General features: G+C 45.5%; 1 protein-coding gene across 1 annotated transcript in view; it reads left to right on the top strand.

The window, feature by feature from the left end:
* Window positions 1–17,596, top strand: part of LOC309889427 (rapamycin-insensitive companion of mTOR-like) — a gene marked incomplete at its 3' end in the record, with an annotated part of 222,386 nt that overhangs the window by 60,576 nt on the left and 144,214 nt on the right. The window contains exon 4 of the mRNA XM_082782263.1: window positions 8,257–8,321. Within this exon, the coding sequence (XP_082638389.1) occupies window positions 8,257–8,321 (65 nt within the window). The remainder of the gene's footprint in view (window positions 1–8,256; window positions 8,322–17,596) is intronic.

The raw sequence follows: 17,596 nt of genomic DNA, 5'->3' as shown, positions 1-17,596 counted from the left end.
GACTAGAATCTACTGAGTAATCTCCTCATAAGTATTACCAATGGCTATTCAAACTGTATTTCTAAAATTACAGTGTAATAATTGTATTTTAGTCATGTAACTAATTTGATATTCCATTAATTGCTGTGACTGTTCTATCTAGTATAAATTTGAACAGTCTGTCTGCATTCAATTTGTAACTCCTGTGGTTTTGTTGTTTTGAGCTACTCTTTCTAAGACATGTTGATGTGTTACTTATATTGGTATGATTCATCCAAGTAGCACAAAAAACTCAGCTGACAGTAAACATGCAAAAAAAAACTTATAAATTAGTCACTGTCTGGCTTAAAGTATCATTTTGTGCTAATGTTAAATCATATGGTCAAAGATTCTGTGCTATTCCTGTTCATTTAGCATTGTATCAAAAACTTTTGGTCTCAAAGACTTATAGTAAATGGTGTTATATCAGGCTGGCAGCCAGTCACTAGTAGGGTTCCCGAGGGCTCCATTTTAGAGCCAATTCTTTTCAATGTTTTCATAAATCACTAGAAGGAGTTTTGAGTGAGTTTGCAGTTAATACTAAATTGGGAGGAGCTGTTGACTCTATTGAGGCTGGAGAGGCCTTGCAGAGAGATCTTGACACATTAGAGAGCTGGGCAATCACCAACAATATGAAGTTCAAGAACAAGTGCCAGATTCTGCTCCTGGGAAGGGGCAGCCCTGGCTATATGTACAGACTGGGGGATGAGAGGCTGGAGAGCAGTCCCACAGAAAGGGAACTGGGGATTTTGGTTTACGTCAATTTGAACATGAATAAACAGTGTGCCCTGGCAGCCAAATGAGCCAACCCTATCCTGGGGTGCATAAAGCACAGCACTGCTAGCCGGTTGAGGGAAGTGATTGTCCCACTCTACTTTATGCTCAGTGAGGTGCAGCCTCAACTCGAGTACTGTGTGCAGTTTTAGGCACCACAGTACAAAAAGGACTTAAAACTATGAAAGAATGTCCAAATGAGGGCTACAAAGATAGTGTACGGTCTAGAGGGGAATTCATATGAGGAGCAGATGAAGTCACTTGGTTTATTCAGCCTAAGTGATTGTCCCACCCTACTCTGCACTGGTGCAGCCTCACCTCAAGTACTGTGTGCAGTTCTGGGCACCACAGTACAAAAAGGACGTAAAACTATTGGAGAGTGTCCAGAGAAGGGCTACAAAGATGGTGAGGGGCCTAGAGGGGAAGACATATGAGGAGCGACTGAGGTCACTTGGCCTGTTCAGCCTGGAAAAGAGGAGGCTGAGGAGAGACCTCATTGTGGTCTACAGCTTCCTCGTGAGGGGGAGTGGAGGGGAAGGCACTGACCTATTCTCCTTAATCACCAGCGATAGGACCCAAGGGAATGGAATCAAGCTGTGACAGGGGAGGTTCAGGTTGGACATCAGGAAAAAGTTCTTCACTGAGAGTGGTCGCACACTGGAACAGGCTCCCCAGGGAAGTAGTCACTGCACCAAACCTGTTGGAGTTTAAAAAGTGTTCGGACTGTGCTCTCAGTCATATGGTATGAATTTTTGGGTAGACCTTTGCCAGGAGTTGGACTTAATGATCCTTGTGGTGGGTCCCTTCCATCTAAGGATATTCTATGGTTCTGTGATTTGTGAGAGATGTTTCACATACGTGCACACACGTACCATTGCACACTTCTATGACATTTAGAAATTTGTATCCATACTGGTTAAAATTGAGGAAAGTTAAAAGATACATTCAGGTTTCATGACAGTTTCAAGAGAAGATCAAGTTTCTCTATATGTCAATGAGGGTGTGTGCAGTGGGAGTATATGTATACAGGAAAACAGCTGGTACTGAGGAGCTAATATCTGTACTGTATGTATTTGGTAAAGAGAGGTTACTTTGGACTAAATCTAGTCCCGAACAAAATGCCTTTTAGCAGTTGAAACATGGGTTCCTGGAACACATCTTTGTTGAAGAATGGCTCAAAGAGCAAGGGCACGGGTCCCTAGAGGAATTGTACAAGCAAGGCAAAGAAAATGCAGAGTTTATAGCCATGGAGTAGGCCGGATGAGAAGCATTCTTGTGAAAATATGCAAGGAGCAGTCTGTCCTTGAGAGAGAGAGAAACAGGTGGATCTGAGGCCTGGGAAGATGAGGGAGTAGCTTATGCGCTGTAACCGCAAGTAGGAGAAACAGTATTTTTTGCAACACTTTTAGGCTTAGCCAATAGGATAGTGACCAGTAGGCATAATTATAGCTGTGTGTATAAATATACGGATATCTGCGCAATAAAGTTGAAGCTTGTATTACCACTCATATTGAGTCGATCACTTGCTTCCCCGCACCGAAATCGGAGGGTTTCGCACCCGCAAGTGGCGCCCGAACAGGGACAACATGGAACCGAGAAGCGCAGTGAGGACAAGCACCGATTAGCAGTGAATCGGAGGGCAGAAGATTGCCTAGACTGACCAAAATGGGGTCTGCACGGTCCGGAGGGCTACCAGCGTGGATAGACACGGAGCTGCACAAATCGCGGACAGACGCGGCGCAGATAGACGCAGAAAAAAGGCCGGCACTATGGATAAGGAGGTAGCCCTCAACTTATTGCAACGCTTTTTAGAAAAGCGAGGGGTAGAAGGAGTTAAGCATATTACAGGGCTTATAGCCTTTGGGGTAGCAAAGGGGTTTTTTTGTAACCCTGAATCATACTTTGATGTGGAAGAATGGAGAGCTTATGGGGACTGCTTGAGGGATTTAGCTATAGATGATGATAAAATGGTTAAAAAATTAAAGAAATCGTGGCAGGAAACTATTAATAGTTTAAAAAGATACAAGTTAGAACAGCAACTTGCAGCTGTGGCTACCCAGCAATTAGGCGGTCAGCCCCGAGAATCAGAGGGGCTGTTCTCAGTGGGGGGCGATTACTCGCCTATACCACCATCTGGGAGACCGATAACTGTTAAGCCACGGCACCCGTCGCCAGGGCCCCCCGGGGCGTCACCACTCTCCCCCTCCTAATAAAAGCCCAGACGCAGATCAGGAGACATGGCCTACGGTGCCACCCCTTCCGACCACGGTTGAAATTGGGATACAAGTCTCAGGAGCAGAAAACGGGGTCTCTGACAGCGAGGAGGAGGTGGTGGTGCGACTCATTTTTAAACCGAAAGAGGATACACCCAAGGAGAGCCGTAAGGCTCCCACTAAGCCACTGCCAAAGCCTTCCCCACAGGGGATAGAAAGGGTTAATTGGCAGGCGATAGCCAGAGAGGCGGCAGACGCTCAGGACTTTGAATTGCTGAGCCCGCTCACTGATCAGGCTTTCCCAGTAACTTATGGGCAGGGGTCTGCGGGTCTGCAGGGAGCTCACACCCTGCTTGACTGGAAACTACTATCCCAGCTGAGAGCCACAGTAAACGAGAGTGGGTTGCATAGTGAGCCGACCAAGCAGCCGCTTAATTATATTTGGGGCAGCAGTATTTTATGTCCCAAGGACATCAAAACTATTGTAAGAATGATTATGACACAATCTGGCCAGCTGCTACGGCAGGCTCATTGGCAACGCATATGTGATATCGGTGCTCACACACCCCGACCACCGGGAGATCATTTAGAATACGTAACTACCGAGCAATTAATGGGGGTTAGGAGATTTGCATCGGTGGATATGCAGGTTCAGTTAGGGCCGGAGATATGCCTAGAGAGCATGAGGGCAGCCCGTGCAATATTCCAACCCCACTCTACCGGCCCACCACGAGACGGCACCGCCACCCACGATCCCAACACCCGTCCCGCCTGCGATGCAGCCCATCTGGAGTCAGACGCCGCCAGATCACAACAACTACAGCCAGCCACATTGGGAGATACTCTACAAACACTGGAACTATCGGCCATTGTGTGGGCCTTCATGGAATGGATGACAATTTGTGGAGACCGAGCATGGCAGGGGATACCAGCAAATGCGTACGGAGGTCCCTGCTACCTTGGTCGATTGCGATTATTTGCACCTTGCCACCAGGACTGGCTGAATATCTCCAAGACGATGTCCAGTAGAGCGAAAAGATACACTCACGGTCTAACACCTGACTGTAAAGATGATGTTGAATTATGGTCAGCAACCGCACGAATATTTGCCTCCTTTTTCACTCCAGGGGTGGCAGCCGCGCGGGTGCTGACACAAATAGAAAAGTTGGCATGCTGGACAGTGAAACAGTTCAGTGCAACTACTGACATCCTCTCTCAAATGATGGATGATATGGACAGTCTATGACACTCAGTGCTGCAGAATTGGACAGCCATTGATTTCTTGCTGCTGGCCCAAGGACACGGTTGCGAGGACTTTGAAGGAATGTGCTGTTTTAATTTGTCAGATCATAGTGAGTCAATCTATAAAAGGTTGGATTGGCTAAAAGAACATGTGAATAGAATATGAGTGAATGTTAACCCGTTTGATACCTGGTTGAAATCCCTGTTTGGTGACCTTTCCCCTTGGCTTGTATCCCTTATTAAGGAGGGTTTGAGATTGCTGCTTATTATACTGCTGTTAATCATTGTTGTCAAGATAGTTTATCATTGTATTATGAAAGGGGTAACAAAGATGACAAATGGGGTCTTGCCTGGACAAAAAGAAAAAGGGGGAATTGTTGAAGAATGGCTCAAAGAGCAAGGGCACGGGTCCCTAGAGGAATTGTACAAGCAAGGCAAAGAAAATGCAGAGTTTATAGCCATGGAGTAGGCCGGATGAGAAGCATTCTTGTGAAAATATGCAAGGAGTAGTCTGTCCTTGAGAGAGAGATAAACAGGTGGATCTGAGGCCTGGGAAGATGAGGGAGTAGCTTATGTGCTGTAACCACAAGTAGGAGGAACAGTATCTTTTCAACACCTCTAGGCTTAGCCAATAGGATAGTGACCAGTAGGCATAATTATAGCTGTGTGTATAAATATACGGATATCTGCGCAATAAAGTTGAAGCTTGTATTACCACTCATATTGAGTCGATCACTTGCTTCCCCGCGCCGTTAATCGGAGGGTCTCGCACCCGCACATCTTCTGCTTTAGTTTCATCTCAGGAGCACTGAAACAAAACAAAGTGTGGTAAGTGCAATGATGGGATTCTTGCTTCAGAAGTGCGCTTGTATTCCAGATGATACGGGAAATGTAGTGGCACTTCTGGATCTGACCTTTATCCACAGGCTACTGTTGTATGCATGGCAGCTGCACCTGTTCTAATTTATGGAATTAAAAAACGAAATCTCATCCCTTTGAAAGGTATGAGAGTACCTGAAATGACAGTCCTTTATCAGGACCAGTAATTTGCCATGTTTCATCTTGTCAACTGCTTTCTGAATAAAATCTCTGCATTTGTAATTATAGTTTCCTTTGCACGTTAAACAAGACTGCATGTCAGTAAGGACATACATGTATTATGAGACTGTGATCCATGAAACCATTAGAAAATTAGCATTAAGTGCAGTTATTTTCATGCCAGTGTTTTGGACTTAGTGGGACAGAACCATTAGCAGGTACAAAAAGAGAGATAACTTTGGCATGTTGAACACACGGCGGGGGGGGGGGGGGGGAAAGCCTGATAGGTGCAGTAAGCAAGTTGCGTAAGTTACATGAGGTTTTTATCTATTTATGTGTTGTTGGAGTTAGCAAAGTTAGTGAAGAATTAATGGTGGAAAAACATTGCAGTAAGGAAAATAAATAAAATTGGATGTTCTTGGAAGGGCTAAACTAAAATGAGAAAATAAGCATGTTTTTATGTAAGAGTTTTGCATAATATACCTTTTAAATGAATCTAGTTATGAATGTCACTTGAATAAGGATAGGAGACATTGTCAACTTACTTCCTTTCCTGTGTAAACTTTTTCTCTCTTAAACAGAATTTACCTTATTGTTCCATTTGCTTATAATTTATTTTGTAAAAGCAAGGTTTTGATTTTCATCAATTTTGAGCAATGATGACAAGCAGTGCTAAAAATTCTTCCCAGTACAAAGTATATGGATGAGTGTTTGTAAGGGTTAATTTTTAGTTCAATTTTTAGTTCACTTCTACTTAGGTGGTTGTTTACCACCTGTAAATATACACACAAATATCAGAAAAGAGTTTCAGACCATTGCTCACAAAACTGAATGAGCTCTTCTCTACTCTTCACCCCTTCAATATGTTGGTGACTGGAGGGGGGGCAAGTTGCTCTGAAAAGCTTCCAAGTTCTTGGTAAACAGTCTTCTAACATCTCTTAATTAGAGGATACATCTCTAATCTATGTACAACTAAGTTAATGCAAAAATGTTTGTCAGTTATATAGTTTAAAAGTATAATATTAGACTTGATTTTCTGCTTTGGGCTTGAAATATTTGCACATGATGTCAGCTGTTGCTGAACTGCAGCTACTTTGTAAACCTTTATTGTTTATCTTTTACTTTCTCAGAAATATTTTTTCATGTGTCAGAATTCTTTTTTAAGTAGGAAAAAGGCTGTTGAAGATGGTCTGATGTATGTTAAATTAGGATTTCTCATTTGTATCTGGGGTAGAATAATGGGGAGAGGTTTAGATGTATAAATGATGAGCCTAAGCAGCTATTGATGAACAGTTAGTCTGAAACTGAACACTGAGCTGTTTTTACTCACTGTCTTCTCACACTGTTTTGCTTACACTATGCCAGCCAATTTAACAGTTCATAAAATGTCAATAGAAATGCTAAAGCAGCAGTGGTGGCCTTAGGCAGTGCAACAACATGTTGTAAAAATAGATTGATAGTAGGATTCAACATGCTGTCATAATCAGTTAATGCATGTGATTGCCTAGTTTTATTATCACTTAAAATTGAAATTTATGGGGAAATATTGTATAATATTTCCTTATGTTTTGTAGTCATATTTGCTTATAGCCACTGCTAAGAAAAATAGAAAATCCAAAATATTTCAAGGAAATTATTAAATTGACTTAGATCAACTCCATATTTGGGCTCAAATAATTTATCTCACTAACAACTTCGGATTTCAACCTTATCACTGCGTGTTTTTCTCGCAGTTTAAAAAATAATTTCTTAAAATGTAATGTGATCCTTGGAATAATTTGTACTTGTTGAACATAAACCTAAATATAGTTTGAATTTGAACCATCATGCTAATAAAATGAGTTTAATAATAAATGGGTATAGTGTTTGATATATTTAAATAATTTCAGAACAGTGGTATTCACTAGTTGTACACCTGCTGAGCTTATCCTCACTGAGGATAAACTGCTAATTCTGCATTGGCTTAGAATTGAATGCACACCTCTTTCGAAAGAAGAGGAAAAAGGGCAAATCTATTGCAGTCAGTATAAGTCACTTGAGTTTTTGGAAGTGCTTGAAAAAGTTCTCTGGGATTTGGACCTAATAATTAAGTATTTATTATTTTAGGTGGGGATAGTAAATGAGATGACTAGGAACTTCTTTGGCATTCTTGCAAAAGAGAACAGCATTAGCTCTTCTTAAAGAAGATTCTATTTTCCTTTTCTTAAGAGATTAAAACATTTGCATGCACTAGACTGTTCTTTTTGAGATTGGTTTTGGACTTAAAAACTGTACTTTAAATCTTCAGTCTTGTGCTCAAAACTGACAGATGAGGTTGAAATGTTCAGAAGTTGCTACAGTTTATGGGTGTAAATTCAACCTTTGCACTGATTTTCTGTGGTACAATAAAAACACAAATCCCACTGAATCAATGGCAGGTCAGGCTGAATGTCAGCCATGGGTCACTTACCATTTGCAATTCCTTCTCATTTTTTTCCGTGCCTCAGCTGTCGTGGTGAAACGTGACAGTGGACCACTAGTGGACCTTTGCTTCAAAACTTTTATACAAGCTGTCTTTTTGAATGCACATGTTTTACATGCATTGACTTGAGTCTTTTTCATCTCTGCTCAGGTACTGGTTGCCCAACTAGTGCTTCTTCCAACAAGATCCTAAAGGCAGCAAGAAGAGCAATCTGAAGTATAGCTTTTGAAAATAGACTTGAAAAATCAGTCACTAGGCAGCTTAAACAGTTGTGTAAGCTTTTCTCTACTAAGAGAGGCCAAAGGCTTGTGTGTCTGGTGTATATGAGAATGGAATATCAGCAGCAAACATTTTCAGGAAAGTCTGAAGTTCGCACACTTCCCCTTTCAATGAATGAAATTCCTTGTGTTACTTTGAAAGCATTACCAAGTATCTTGTTTTAAATAGTCATTTTTAAAGAGTTATAAGTAATAGATGCTGTTATTTTCTTATTTTTTTTTTAATTTTCAGCTTCTTTGTAATACTGGCCATGCTGAAGAAATCCTAGGTTTTACGTATGACAGCATCATAATATGGTAAGTAGTAAGGAACATTAATACTACGGTACTTTCATTGTTCTAGGTGCAATTAAATCAACTTTATTTGTACTTTTGGAACTAGTATTTTGTAGTTGCAATGTGTTTAAAATGTCATAATGCAAATGTATACCTTACTAATATTTTAATGAATAAAATCAGGAATACATTATACACTTTCATGGAAAGGGGGTAAAAACTCCAAGTTAGTGTGGATTTCTTCATTATATTTTCTCAGAAATGTAAAAATACCTCTAAATATCTCAGTACTTGCAGAAAGGACTTGTACAAAAAATGTACTCTTAAAGAATTTGGAACGTTCTCTTAACGTAGAACTAAGATTTAAAGATGAACTTATGTTCATTTGTTATGTTTATACATATACTTTGTAGTGCCACTTTCCTTGCTGCTAAAATTAAAACACTGTTTATATTTTCAAATCACCCATCTAGTCGATCAGGGGAAGCCAGTTGATGTAATCTTTTTGGATTTCAGCAAAGCTTTCAATACAGTTTCTCATAGGATAATACTGGACAAAATGTCCAGTGTACAGCTAGATAAAAACATCATACAATGGGTGAACAATTGGCTGACAGGCAGGGCTCAAAGGGTTATAGTAAATGGAGCTACATCAGGCTGGTGGCCAGTCACCAGTGGGGTCCCCCAAGGCTCCATTTTAGGGCCAGTCCTCTTCAGTGTTTTCATAAACGATTTGGATGTAGGACTAGGAGGTGTTTTGAGTAAATTTGCTGACAACACTAAACTGGGAGGAGTTGTTGACCCTGATGAGGGTGGAAAGGCCTTGCAGAGAGATCTGGACAGATTGGAGAGCTGGGCGATCACCAACCACATGAAGTTTAATAAGAGCAAGTGCCGGGTCCTGCACCTGGGACGGGGCAACCCTGACTATACATACAGACTGGGTGACGAGATGCTGGAGAGCAGCCTAGAAGAGAGGGATCTGGGGGTTGTGGTTGACAGCAAGTTGAATATGAGCCAGCAGTGTGCCCAGGCAGCCAGGAGGGCCAACCGTACCCTGGGATGCATCAAGCACGGCATGGCTAGTCGGTCGAGGGAGGTGATTGTCCTGCTCTACTCTGCGCTGGTGCGGCCTCACCTCGAGTACTGTGTGCACTTCTGGGCACCACAGTACAAAAAGGACATTAAACTGTTGGAGAGTGTCCAGAGGAGGGCTACAAAGATGGTGAAGGACCTAGAGGGGAAGACATATGAGGAGCGACTGAGGCCTGTTCAGCCTTGAGAAGAGGAGGCTGAGAGGAGACCTCATCACGGTCTACAGCTTCCTTGTCAGGGGGAGTGGAGGGGCAGGCGCCAGTCTATTTTCTCTGGTGATGAGCGATAGGACGTGAGGGAATGGAATCAAGCTGCAACAGGGGAGGTTCAGGTTGGATATCAGGAAAAGGTTCTTCACTGAGAGTGGTCGCACACTGGAACAGGCTCCCCAGGGAAGTAGTCACTGCACCAAGCCTGTCAGAATTTAAGAAGCGTTTGGACTATGCTCTCAAACACATGGTCTGAATTTTTGGGTAGACCATTGTGGAGCCAGGATTTGGACTTGATGATCCTAATGGGTCCCTTCCAACTCAGGATATTCTATGATTCTATGAAATTGAAGTTTATTTTGTCTCCATTTCTGACAGTCAAAAGTTACTACATGCCTGTTTCCTGAAGTCCTGTGTTTTTTGCACAGACATTGGTGAATTGGTCCTGAGGCTCAGTATTGCTGGTAGAAAAAAATAAAATCTATTATTTAATATGATTTTCTGTTCTTTCAATTTAATCTTCTTATTTAGGAAAGCAAGCTTAGAAAATCTAATTACTTTACACAAATTTTACTTGAAATTTTCGTTTTGTTTTCTTAAATAGAACTGACTTTCAGTGATAGAGCCAAACATTTTTTTAAGTAGTATATTTTTGTGAGTAGTATATTATTGTGAATGCATATTTTGCTGTAATTTATCATCTGATCTCTATCTAAACTATTGTAGTGTTTTATGATAATAGATATCACTTAAGAGTTCTTTATATTTTAAAATGCAAGTCTTAAAAGGCTATACAAATACTAGTGTTCCTTTTTATAGTAAAAAGCTTGCAGAAAGATCTGCTAATCCAAACACAATTAGATATTGATAAGAAAAATAAAAATGTTATTCTTACCAAACAAGTAAAGAAAAATAGCACCATAAGAAGCAAAATGCCAGAAAAGACTTCTCAATAATAATAGAAAGATAGCTAACAGGTAAATGATCTTGGTTAGTGATGTTACTTGGGTCAGTCCAATGATCCCTCTGTATATGTAAATGGGAAACAATTTTTATATGCATATATGCACACATACAAACACGTACAAAGGCAGCCCCTAGGGAGTGCGGTGAACAGGGCAAGCAAACGGTGTGGCATGTCAGTCAGGGTGTGGTGTTGCAGTTTGTGCATCAGTTTGTGTGAGAGGGTGCAGGGAGGGCGCTGAAGCTTGGCTACCTTGACCAGGGAACAATGGTATCCACCCAGCAGTAGATCACAGCCTTTTGGAGTTTGTCACCCACTATAACTGATGCAGCTTCCCAGACAGAGCTCGGGGGGTGTGTGGACGATGGACAGATGAACATGCTGCTACCTACAGAGTGTGCCCTACTCTTATACCAGCACAGGATGCCAGTAGTGAGCACACCTGTGAGAGGTGCGCTCCAGTAGAGGGACTCCTCTGCTTAGTGACAGAACTCTGGGAAGAGGTGAGTAGGTTGAGGAGTATCAGGGAGTCAGAGATGGAGATAGACTACTGGAATCACTCCCTGACTTCCCTGAGACAGGTCCAGCAGGCAGAAGGGATACACAAGATGGAGGATTCCCTATCCTCTCTCCACCTGGCTGCACACAGTGACCTAATGGGTAAGGGGCAATGTCAACAAGTTCCTGCCCAGCGCAGCAGGCCCATCTCCTCAGTGACTACCCCACCTTCCCAGGTGCCTTTGTGCAATAGGTATGAGGCTCTGCAAGTGGAAGCAAACAATACTGAGAAATATGGTTCGTCTGGCTTGGAGATGTCACCAAGGTCAAGTCGGCCTATGCCCTGCATCAAAACAATTCCCAACAAAAAAAAAAAAAACAAACAGACAAATTGCTGTCATTGGAGACTCCCTTCTGAAGGGAACAGAAGGCCCAATATACAGACTGGACCCACTTCATAGGGAAGTTTGCTGCCTCCCTGGGGCCCAGGTTAGAAATGTGAAGAGAAAGCTTCCTTCACTGGTGCGTCCCTCAGATTATTAGCCATTATTGATTTTTCAGGTAGGCAGCAATGAAGTTTCAACAAGAAGTCCAAGGGCAATCAGGAGAGACTTCAGGGCCTTGAGACAACTGGTTAAGGGATCAGGAGCACAGGTGGTGTTTTCCTCTAACCCTCCAGTTACAGAGAATGATGACAGCAGAAACAGAAAGAGGGGGGAGGAGGTGGAAAAGAGAGGATCGGGGGAAGGCATTTTTCGTTTCTTTCCTTTGTTTCTTACTTCTCTAGCTTGTTAGTAATAGGCAATAAATCTTACTATCTCCCTATGCTGAGTGTGTTTTGCCCGTCAGGATATTTGTTGAGCGATCTCCCCGTCCTTATCTCAACCCTTGAGCCCTTTGCATCATATTTTCTTCCCCTTCGAGGAGGGGGAGTCAGAGAGCAGCCGTGGTGGAACTTGGCTGCCCACTTGAGTAAAACCACCACACCTTTACAACCAGGTTCTCTATGCAGGTGGCAATATCTTGCCACAGTGCAGCAGCCCAGATGGGTTTCCCTCTGTTGCCAGTTCTGCTTCCATTCCTTTAACCACCCCAACGGGGGGGTGGGGGGTGGGGGGTGGGGGGGGGCTGGGGGTGTATAGAGAATGAATAGTGTGAGTACAGTATAGAGATAGAGAACTGGCCACTTTTCTCATTCAGCAATATCTAAAGCCAGATGGATGGCTTTTACTACTGTAAACTGACCCGATTCACCTTCTCCTTGTAGTGGGTTTATGTGGCAAGGTTTTGGTAGCAAGGGGCCATAGGGGTGGTTTCTGTGAGAAGGATCGAGAAGCTGCCCCATGTTTGGTAAGGGCCCCACTGCTGACGAGAGCCGAGCCAATAAGCAATGTTGTTTTGCGCCTCTGTGAGAGCATATTTAAGACAGGGAAAAAAAATGCTGCACCACACAGCAGCTGGGAGAGTGAGAGGAGTGAGGAAAAGCCTCGCAGGTGCCAAGGTCAGTGAAGGAGGACGGGGAGAGGTGCTCCAGGCGCCGGAGCAGAAGTCCCCTGCGGCCTGTGGTGAGGACCATGGTGAAGCAGGATGTCCCCCTGCAGCCCATGGAGTACCACGGTGGAGCGGGGTTCCACGCTGAAGCCCGTGGAGGAGACCACGATGGAGCAGGTGGCCCTGCACCGATGGAGGCTGCCGCCTGTGAAAGACCCCTGCCTGAGCAGATTCCGGGCTGGACCTGTAGCCTGTGGAGAGGAGACCACGCAGGAGCAGGTGACCTGGCAGGAGCTGCTGCCCATGGGGGACCCAGGTTGGAGCAGTTTTCTCCTGAGGGATGGACCCCGTCGTACGGACCCATATCTGGAGCAGTTCTGGAAGAGCTTCTGCCTGTGGGAAGCCCATGCCGGATCAGTTCATCAAGGACTGTATCCCGTGGGTGGGACCCCACAGCACAGGGGACGAGAGTGACCGAGAAGGAGTGGCAGAGAAGTGCTGTAGACTGACCATAACCCCCATTCCCCTGTTCCCCTGCGCCACTCGGGAGGAGGAGGTGGAAGAGGGTGGATGGGGGGGGGAAGGTGCTTTTGGTTTCTTTCCTTTGTTTCTCACTTCTCTAGCTTGTTAGTAATAAGCAATAAATCTTACTATCTCCCTATGCCGAGTCTGTTTGGCCTGTTACAATAATTACTGCGTGATCTTCTTGTCCTTATCTTAACCTTTGAGCCCCTTTCATCATATTTTCTCCCCATTCCTCTTTGAGGAGGGGGAGTGAGAGAGCGGCTGTGGTGGAGCTCGGTTTCCCACTCGAGTGAAACCACGACACTCCTTCAGCATCTTCTGCAATTTGTCGCGTAGGACTCCATACAGCAGCCTTCCACTTCCAATGCTTTCCCACAATACGACAGGACCCATCAGTGAACAGGGCATATTGCTTCTCATTTTCTGGTACAGCTGGGCTTCTTCAGAATACATCACCTCCTCCTCTGGTGATATTCTGAAATCCCTGCCCTCTGGCAAGTCCATGATCATTCCAAGATTCCTGGGCCACTGGCATTTCCTATTCGAATCCGCTGTGTGATCAGTGCAACCCACTTACTCGACATAGCATCAGTTGCATGATGTGTAGAGGGGACCCTTTCTTTGAACACCCAGCCTAGTACCAGCAGTCAGGGTGCTAGGAGAAGCTGTGGTGCAGTACCGATCACTTCTGAAGCAGATCGAACTCCTTCATATGCAGCCAATATCTCTTTTTTGGTTGGAGTATAGCGGGCCTCATATCCTCTGTATCCGCAGCTCCAAAACCCTAGGAGTCGACCTCGAGTTTCCCAAGGCCCTTTCTGCCAGAAGCTACAAGTTGGGCCATTCTCCCCGGCTGCGGTGTAGAGCACATTCTTTACATCTGGTCCTGTTCAAACTGGCCCAAGTGATACTGTATGAACTATTTCCCGCTTAATTTGTTCAAAGTTGTCGTTGCTCAGGGCCCCATTTGAAATTATTCTTCTTACGGGTCACTTGATAGAGCGGGCTGACAAACAGACTGTAATTTGGAATGTGTATTCTCCAAAACCCCATGACGCCTGGGAAAGTTTGTTTCCTTTTTGCTAGTCAGTGGAGACAGCAGTTATTTTGTTGATCACATCCATTGGGACTTGATGACGTCCATCCTGCCATTTTATTCCTAAAAACTGGATCTCTCATGCAGGTCACAGAATCACAGAATCACAGAATTTCTAGGTTGGAAGAGACCTCAAGATCATCGAGTCCAACCTCTGACCTAACGCTAACAGTCCCCACTAAACCATATCCCTAAGCTCTACATCTAAACGTCTTTTAAAGACTTCCAGGGATGGTGACTCCACCACTTCCCTGGGCAGCCCATTCCAATGCCTCACAATCATCTCAGTAAAGAAGTTCTTCCTAATATCCAACCTAAAACACCCCTGGCGCAACGTTAGCCCCTTCCCCCTCGTCCTGTCACCAGGTACGTGGGAAAATGGACCAACCCCCACCTCGCTACAGCCTCCTTTAAGGTACCTGTAGAGAGCAATAAGGTCGCCCCTGAGCCTCCTCTTCTCCAGGCTGAACAAACCCAGTTCCCTCAGACGCTCCTCATAAGACTTGTTCTCTGGACTCCCTCGAGCACCTTGATGCCCTTCTTGTAGTGAGAGGCCCAAAACTGAACACAGTACTCGAGATGCGGCCTCAGCAGAGCCGAGTACAGGGGGACAATCACTTCCCTAGCCCTGCTGGCCACACTGCTTCTTATACAAGCCAGGATGCTGTTGGCCTTCTTGGCCACCTGAGCACACTGCTGGCTCATATTCAGCCGACTATCCACCAATACTCCCAGGTCCTTCTCTGCCAGGCAGCTTTCTAACCACTCATCTCCCAGCCTGTAGCTCTGCTTGGGGTTATTCCGCCCCAGGTGCAGGACCCGGCACTTGGCCTTGTTGAACTTCATGCAGTTGACCTAAGCCCATCGGTCCAGCCTACCCAGATCCTCCTGCAGAGCCTTCCTACCCTCAAGCAGATCGACACACATGCACCTAACTTGGTGTCATCTGCAAACTTACTGAGGGTGCACTCAATCCCCTCATCCAGATCATCGATAAAGATATTAAAGAGGACTGGCCCCAGTACCGAGCCCTGGGGGACTCCATTAGTGACCGGCCTCCAACTGGACTTGACTCCATTCACCGCAACTCTTTGGGCCTGGCTATCCAGCCATTTTTTAACCCAACAAAGCGTACGCCAGTCCAAGCCACGAGCAGCCAGTTTCTTGAGGAGAATGCTGTGGGAAACAGTGTCAAAAGCCTTACTGAAGTCAAGGTAGACCACATCCACAGCCTTTCCCTCATCCACCCAGCGCGTCACTTTGTCATAGAAGGAGATCAGGTTCGTCAAGCAGGACCTGCCTTTCATAAACCCATGCTGACTGGGCCTGATCACCTGCTTGCCCTGCAAGTGCTGCATGATGACTCTCAAGAGGATCTGCTCCATGAGCTTCCCTGGCACTGAGGTCAAACTGACAGGCCTATAGTTCCCCGGGTCTACCCTCTAACACTTCTTGTAGATGGGCGTCACGTTTGCCAGCCGCCAGTCGACTGGGACATCCCCCGATCGCCAGGACTGTTGATAAATGATGGTAAGCAGCGTGGCCAGCTCCTCCGCCAGTTCTCTCAGCATTCTCAGGTGGATCCCATCTGGCCCCATCGACTTGCATACATCCAAGTGCCATAGCTTGTCACCAACCATTTCCTCATGGATAGTAAGGGCCACATTCTGCTCCCCATCCCCTTACACCAGTTCAGGCTACTGGGTATCCAGAGAGCAACCGGTTTTGCCGCTAAAGACTGAGGCAAAGAAGGCATTAAGCACCTCTGCCTTTTCCTAATCTCTTGTAACTAAGTTTCCCCTCACATCTAAAAAAAGAATGGAGATTTTCCTTAGTCCTCCGTTATGCATTGATGTATTTGTAAAAACATTTTTTGTTGTCTTTGATGGCAGTAGCCAGTTTGAGCTCCAGATGAGCTTTGGCCTTTCTAATTTTGTCCCTGCACAGCCTCGCAACATCCTTATAGTCCTCCCTAGTGGCCTGTCCACTTTTCCAAAGATTATAAACCCTCTTTTTTCTCCTAAGCTCAAGTCACAATTCTCTGTTCAGCCAGGCCGGTCTTCTTCCATGCCGGCTCATCTTTGGGCACGTGGGGACAGACCGCTCCTGTGCCATTAAGATTTCCTTCTTGAAGAGCGCCCAGCCTTCCTGGACTCCTCTGCCCTTCAGAACCGCCTCCCAAGGGACTCTGCCAACCAGTGTACTGAACAGCTCAAAGTCGGCCCACTGGAAGTCCAATACATGCTTGCCTTGTTGGCAAGCATGTATTGCCAACCGATCATAACCCATAGGGACTTCCCGCCGATCGTAACCCATAGGGACTCAACCTTCTCATTCCCAGCCTCAAGTTCCACAACATCAAAACACTCTCTAATATAGAGAGCCACACCACCTCTCCTTCTGTGCTGCCTGTCCCTTCTGAAGAGCCTATAGCCAGGCATTGCAGCACTCCAGTCATGAGAGTGGTCCCACCACGTTTCCGTGATGGCAACCAAGTCGTAGCCTGCCTGCTGCACGATGGCTTCCATCTCCTCCCATTTGTTACCCATGCTGCGTGCATTGGTGTAGATGCACTTCAGCTGGGCCATTGCCTTATCTCCCGGCCTTGCCATTGTTCCCCCTGGCACAGCTCCAACAAGCCTTGTTTCAGCCCCGACCTCCTTCTTACTTAGTTTAAAGCCCTCTCAATGAGCCCCGCCAGCTCCTGGGCTAGGATCTGTTTTCCCCTTAGAGATAGGGACCCATCTGCGGCCATCAGGCCGGGTGCCGAGTAAAGTGCCCCACTGTCAAAAAAAAACACCACAAAATGTCTGTGTTGGCACCAGCCTCTGAGCCATGTGTTTATCAGGTGGGCTTTCCGTGTCCTCTCTGTACCCCTACCTGCCACCGTAGGGATAGACAAAAACACCACCTGTATTCCCGCTCCATCCACTAACCGTGCCAGTCCCCTAAAGTCCTGTTTGATAGCCTTCAGGCTTCTCTCTTCAGTGTCATCACTGCCAGCCTGGACTATCAAAAGAGGATAATAGTCAGAGGGACAAACCAGGTTGGGAAGCTTTCTGGCAATGTCCCTGACCCTGGCCCCAGGGAGGCAGCAGACTTCCCTACGGGTAGGGTCAGGCCGACAAATAGGGCCCTCTGTTCCCCTGAGAAGGGATTCGCCTACAACAATCACCCTCCTTTCTTTCTTGGTGGAGGCAGTCCTAAGGCATGGAGTTGACTTCCTCGCCCTAGGCATCCTCCTGGGTACACTTTCTACCTCATACTCACCTACCGGTCTGTCAAGCTCCAGGGCCTCAAATCTGTTGTGTAAGGGCACCTGGGAAGGTGGGGCCGGTAGGGGGGGCATCGCCTGCAATGTCGAGCAGAGACCTGTCTCCATTCCTCCTCAACTCCTAGGTCCCTTGCCTCTGCCCGA

This window comes from Aythya marila (genome assembly GCF_965140915.1).
Source record: "Aythya marila genome assembly, chromosome: W".
In the NCBI taxonomy this organism is placed as follows: Eukaryota; Metazoa; Chordata; class Aves; order Anseriformes; family Anatidae; genus Aythya; species Aythya marila.
Note: the sequence above shows the minus strand (reverse complement) of the source record. Positions and strands in the feature narration are given on the sequence as shown.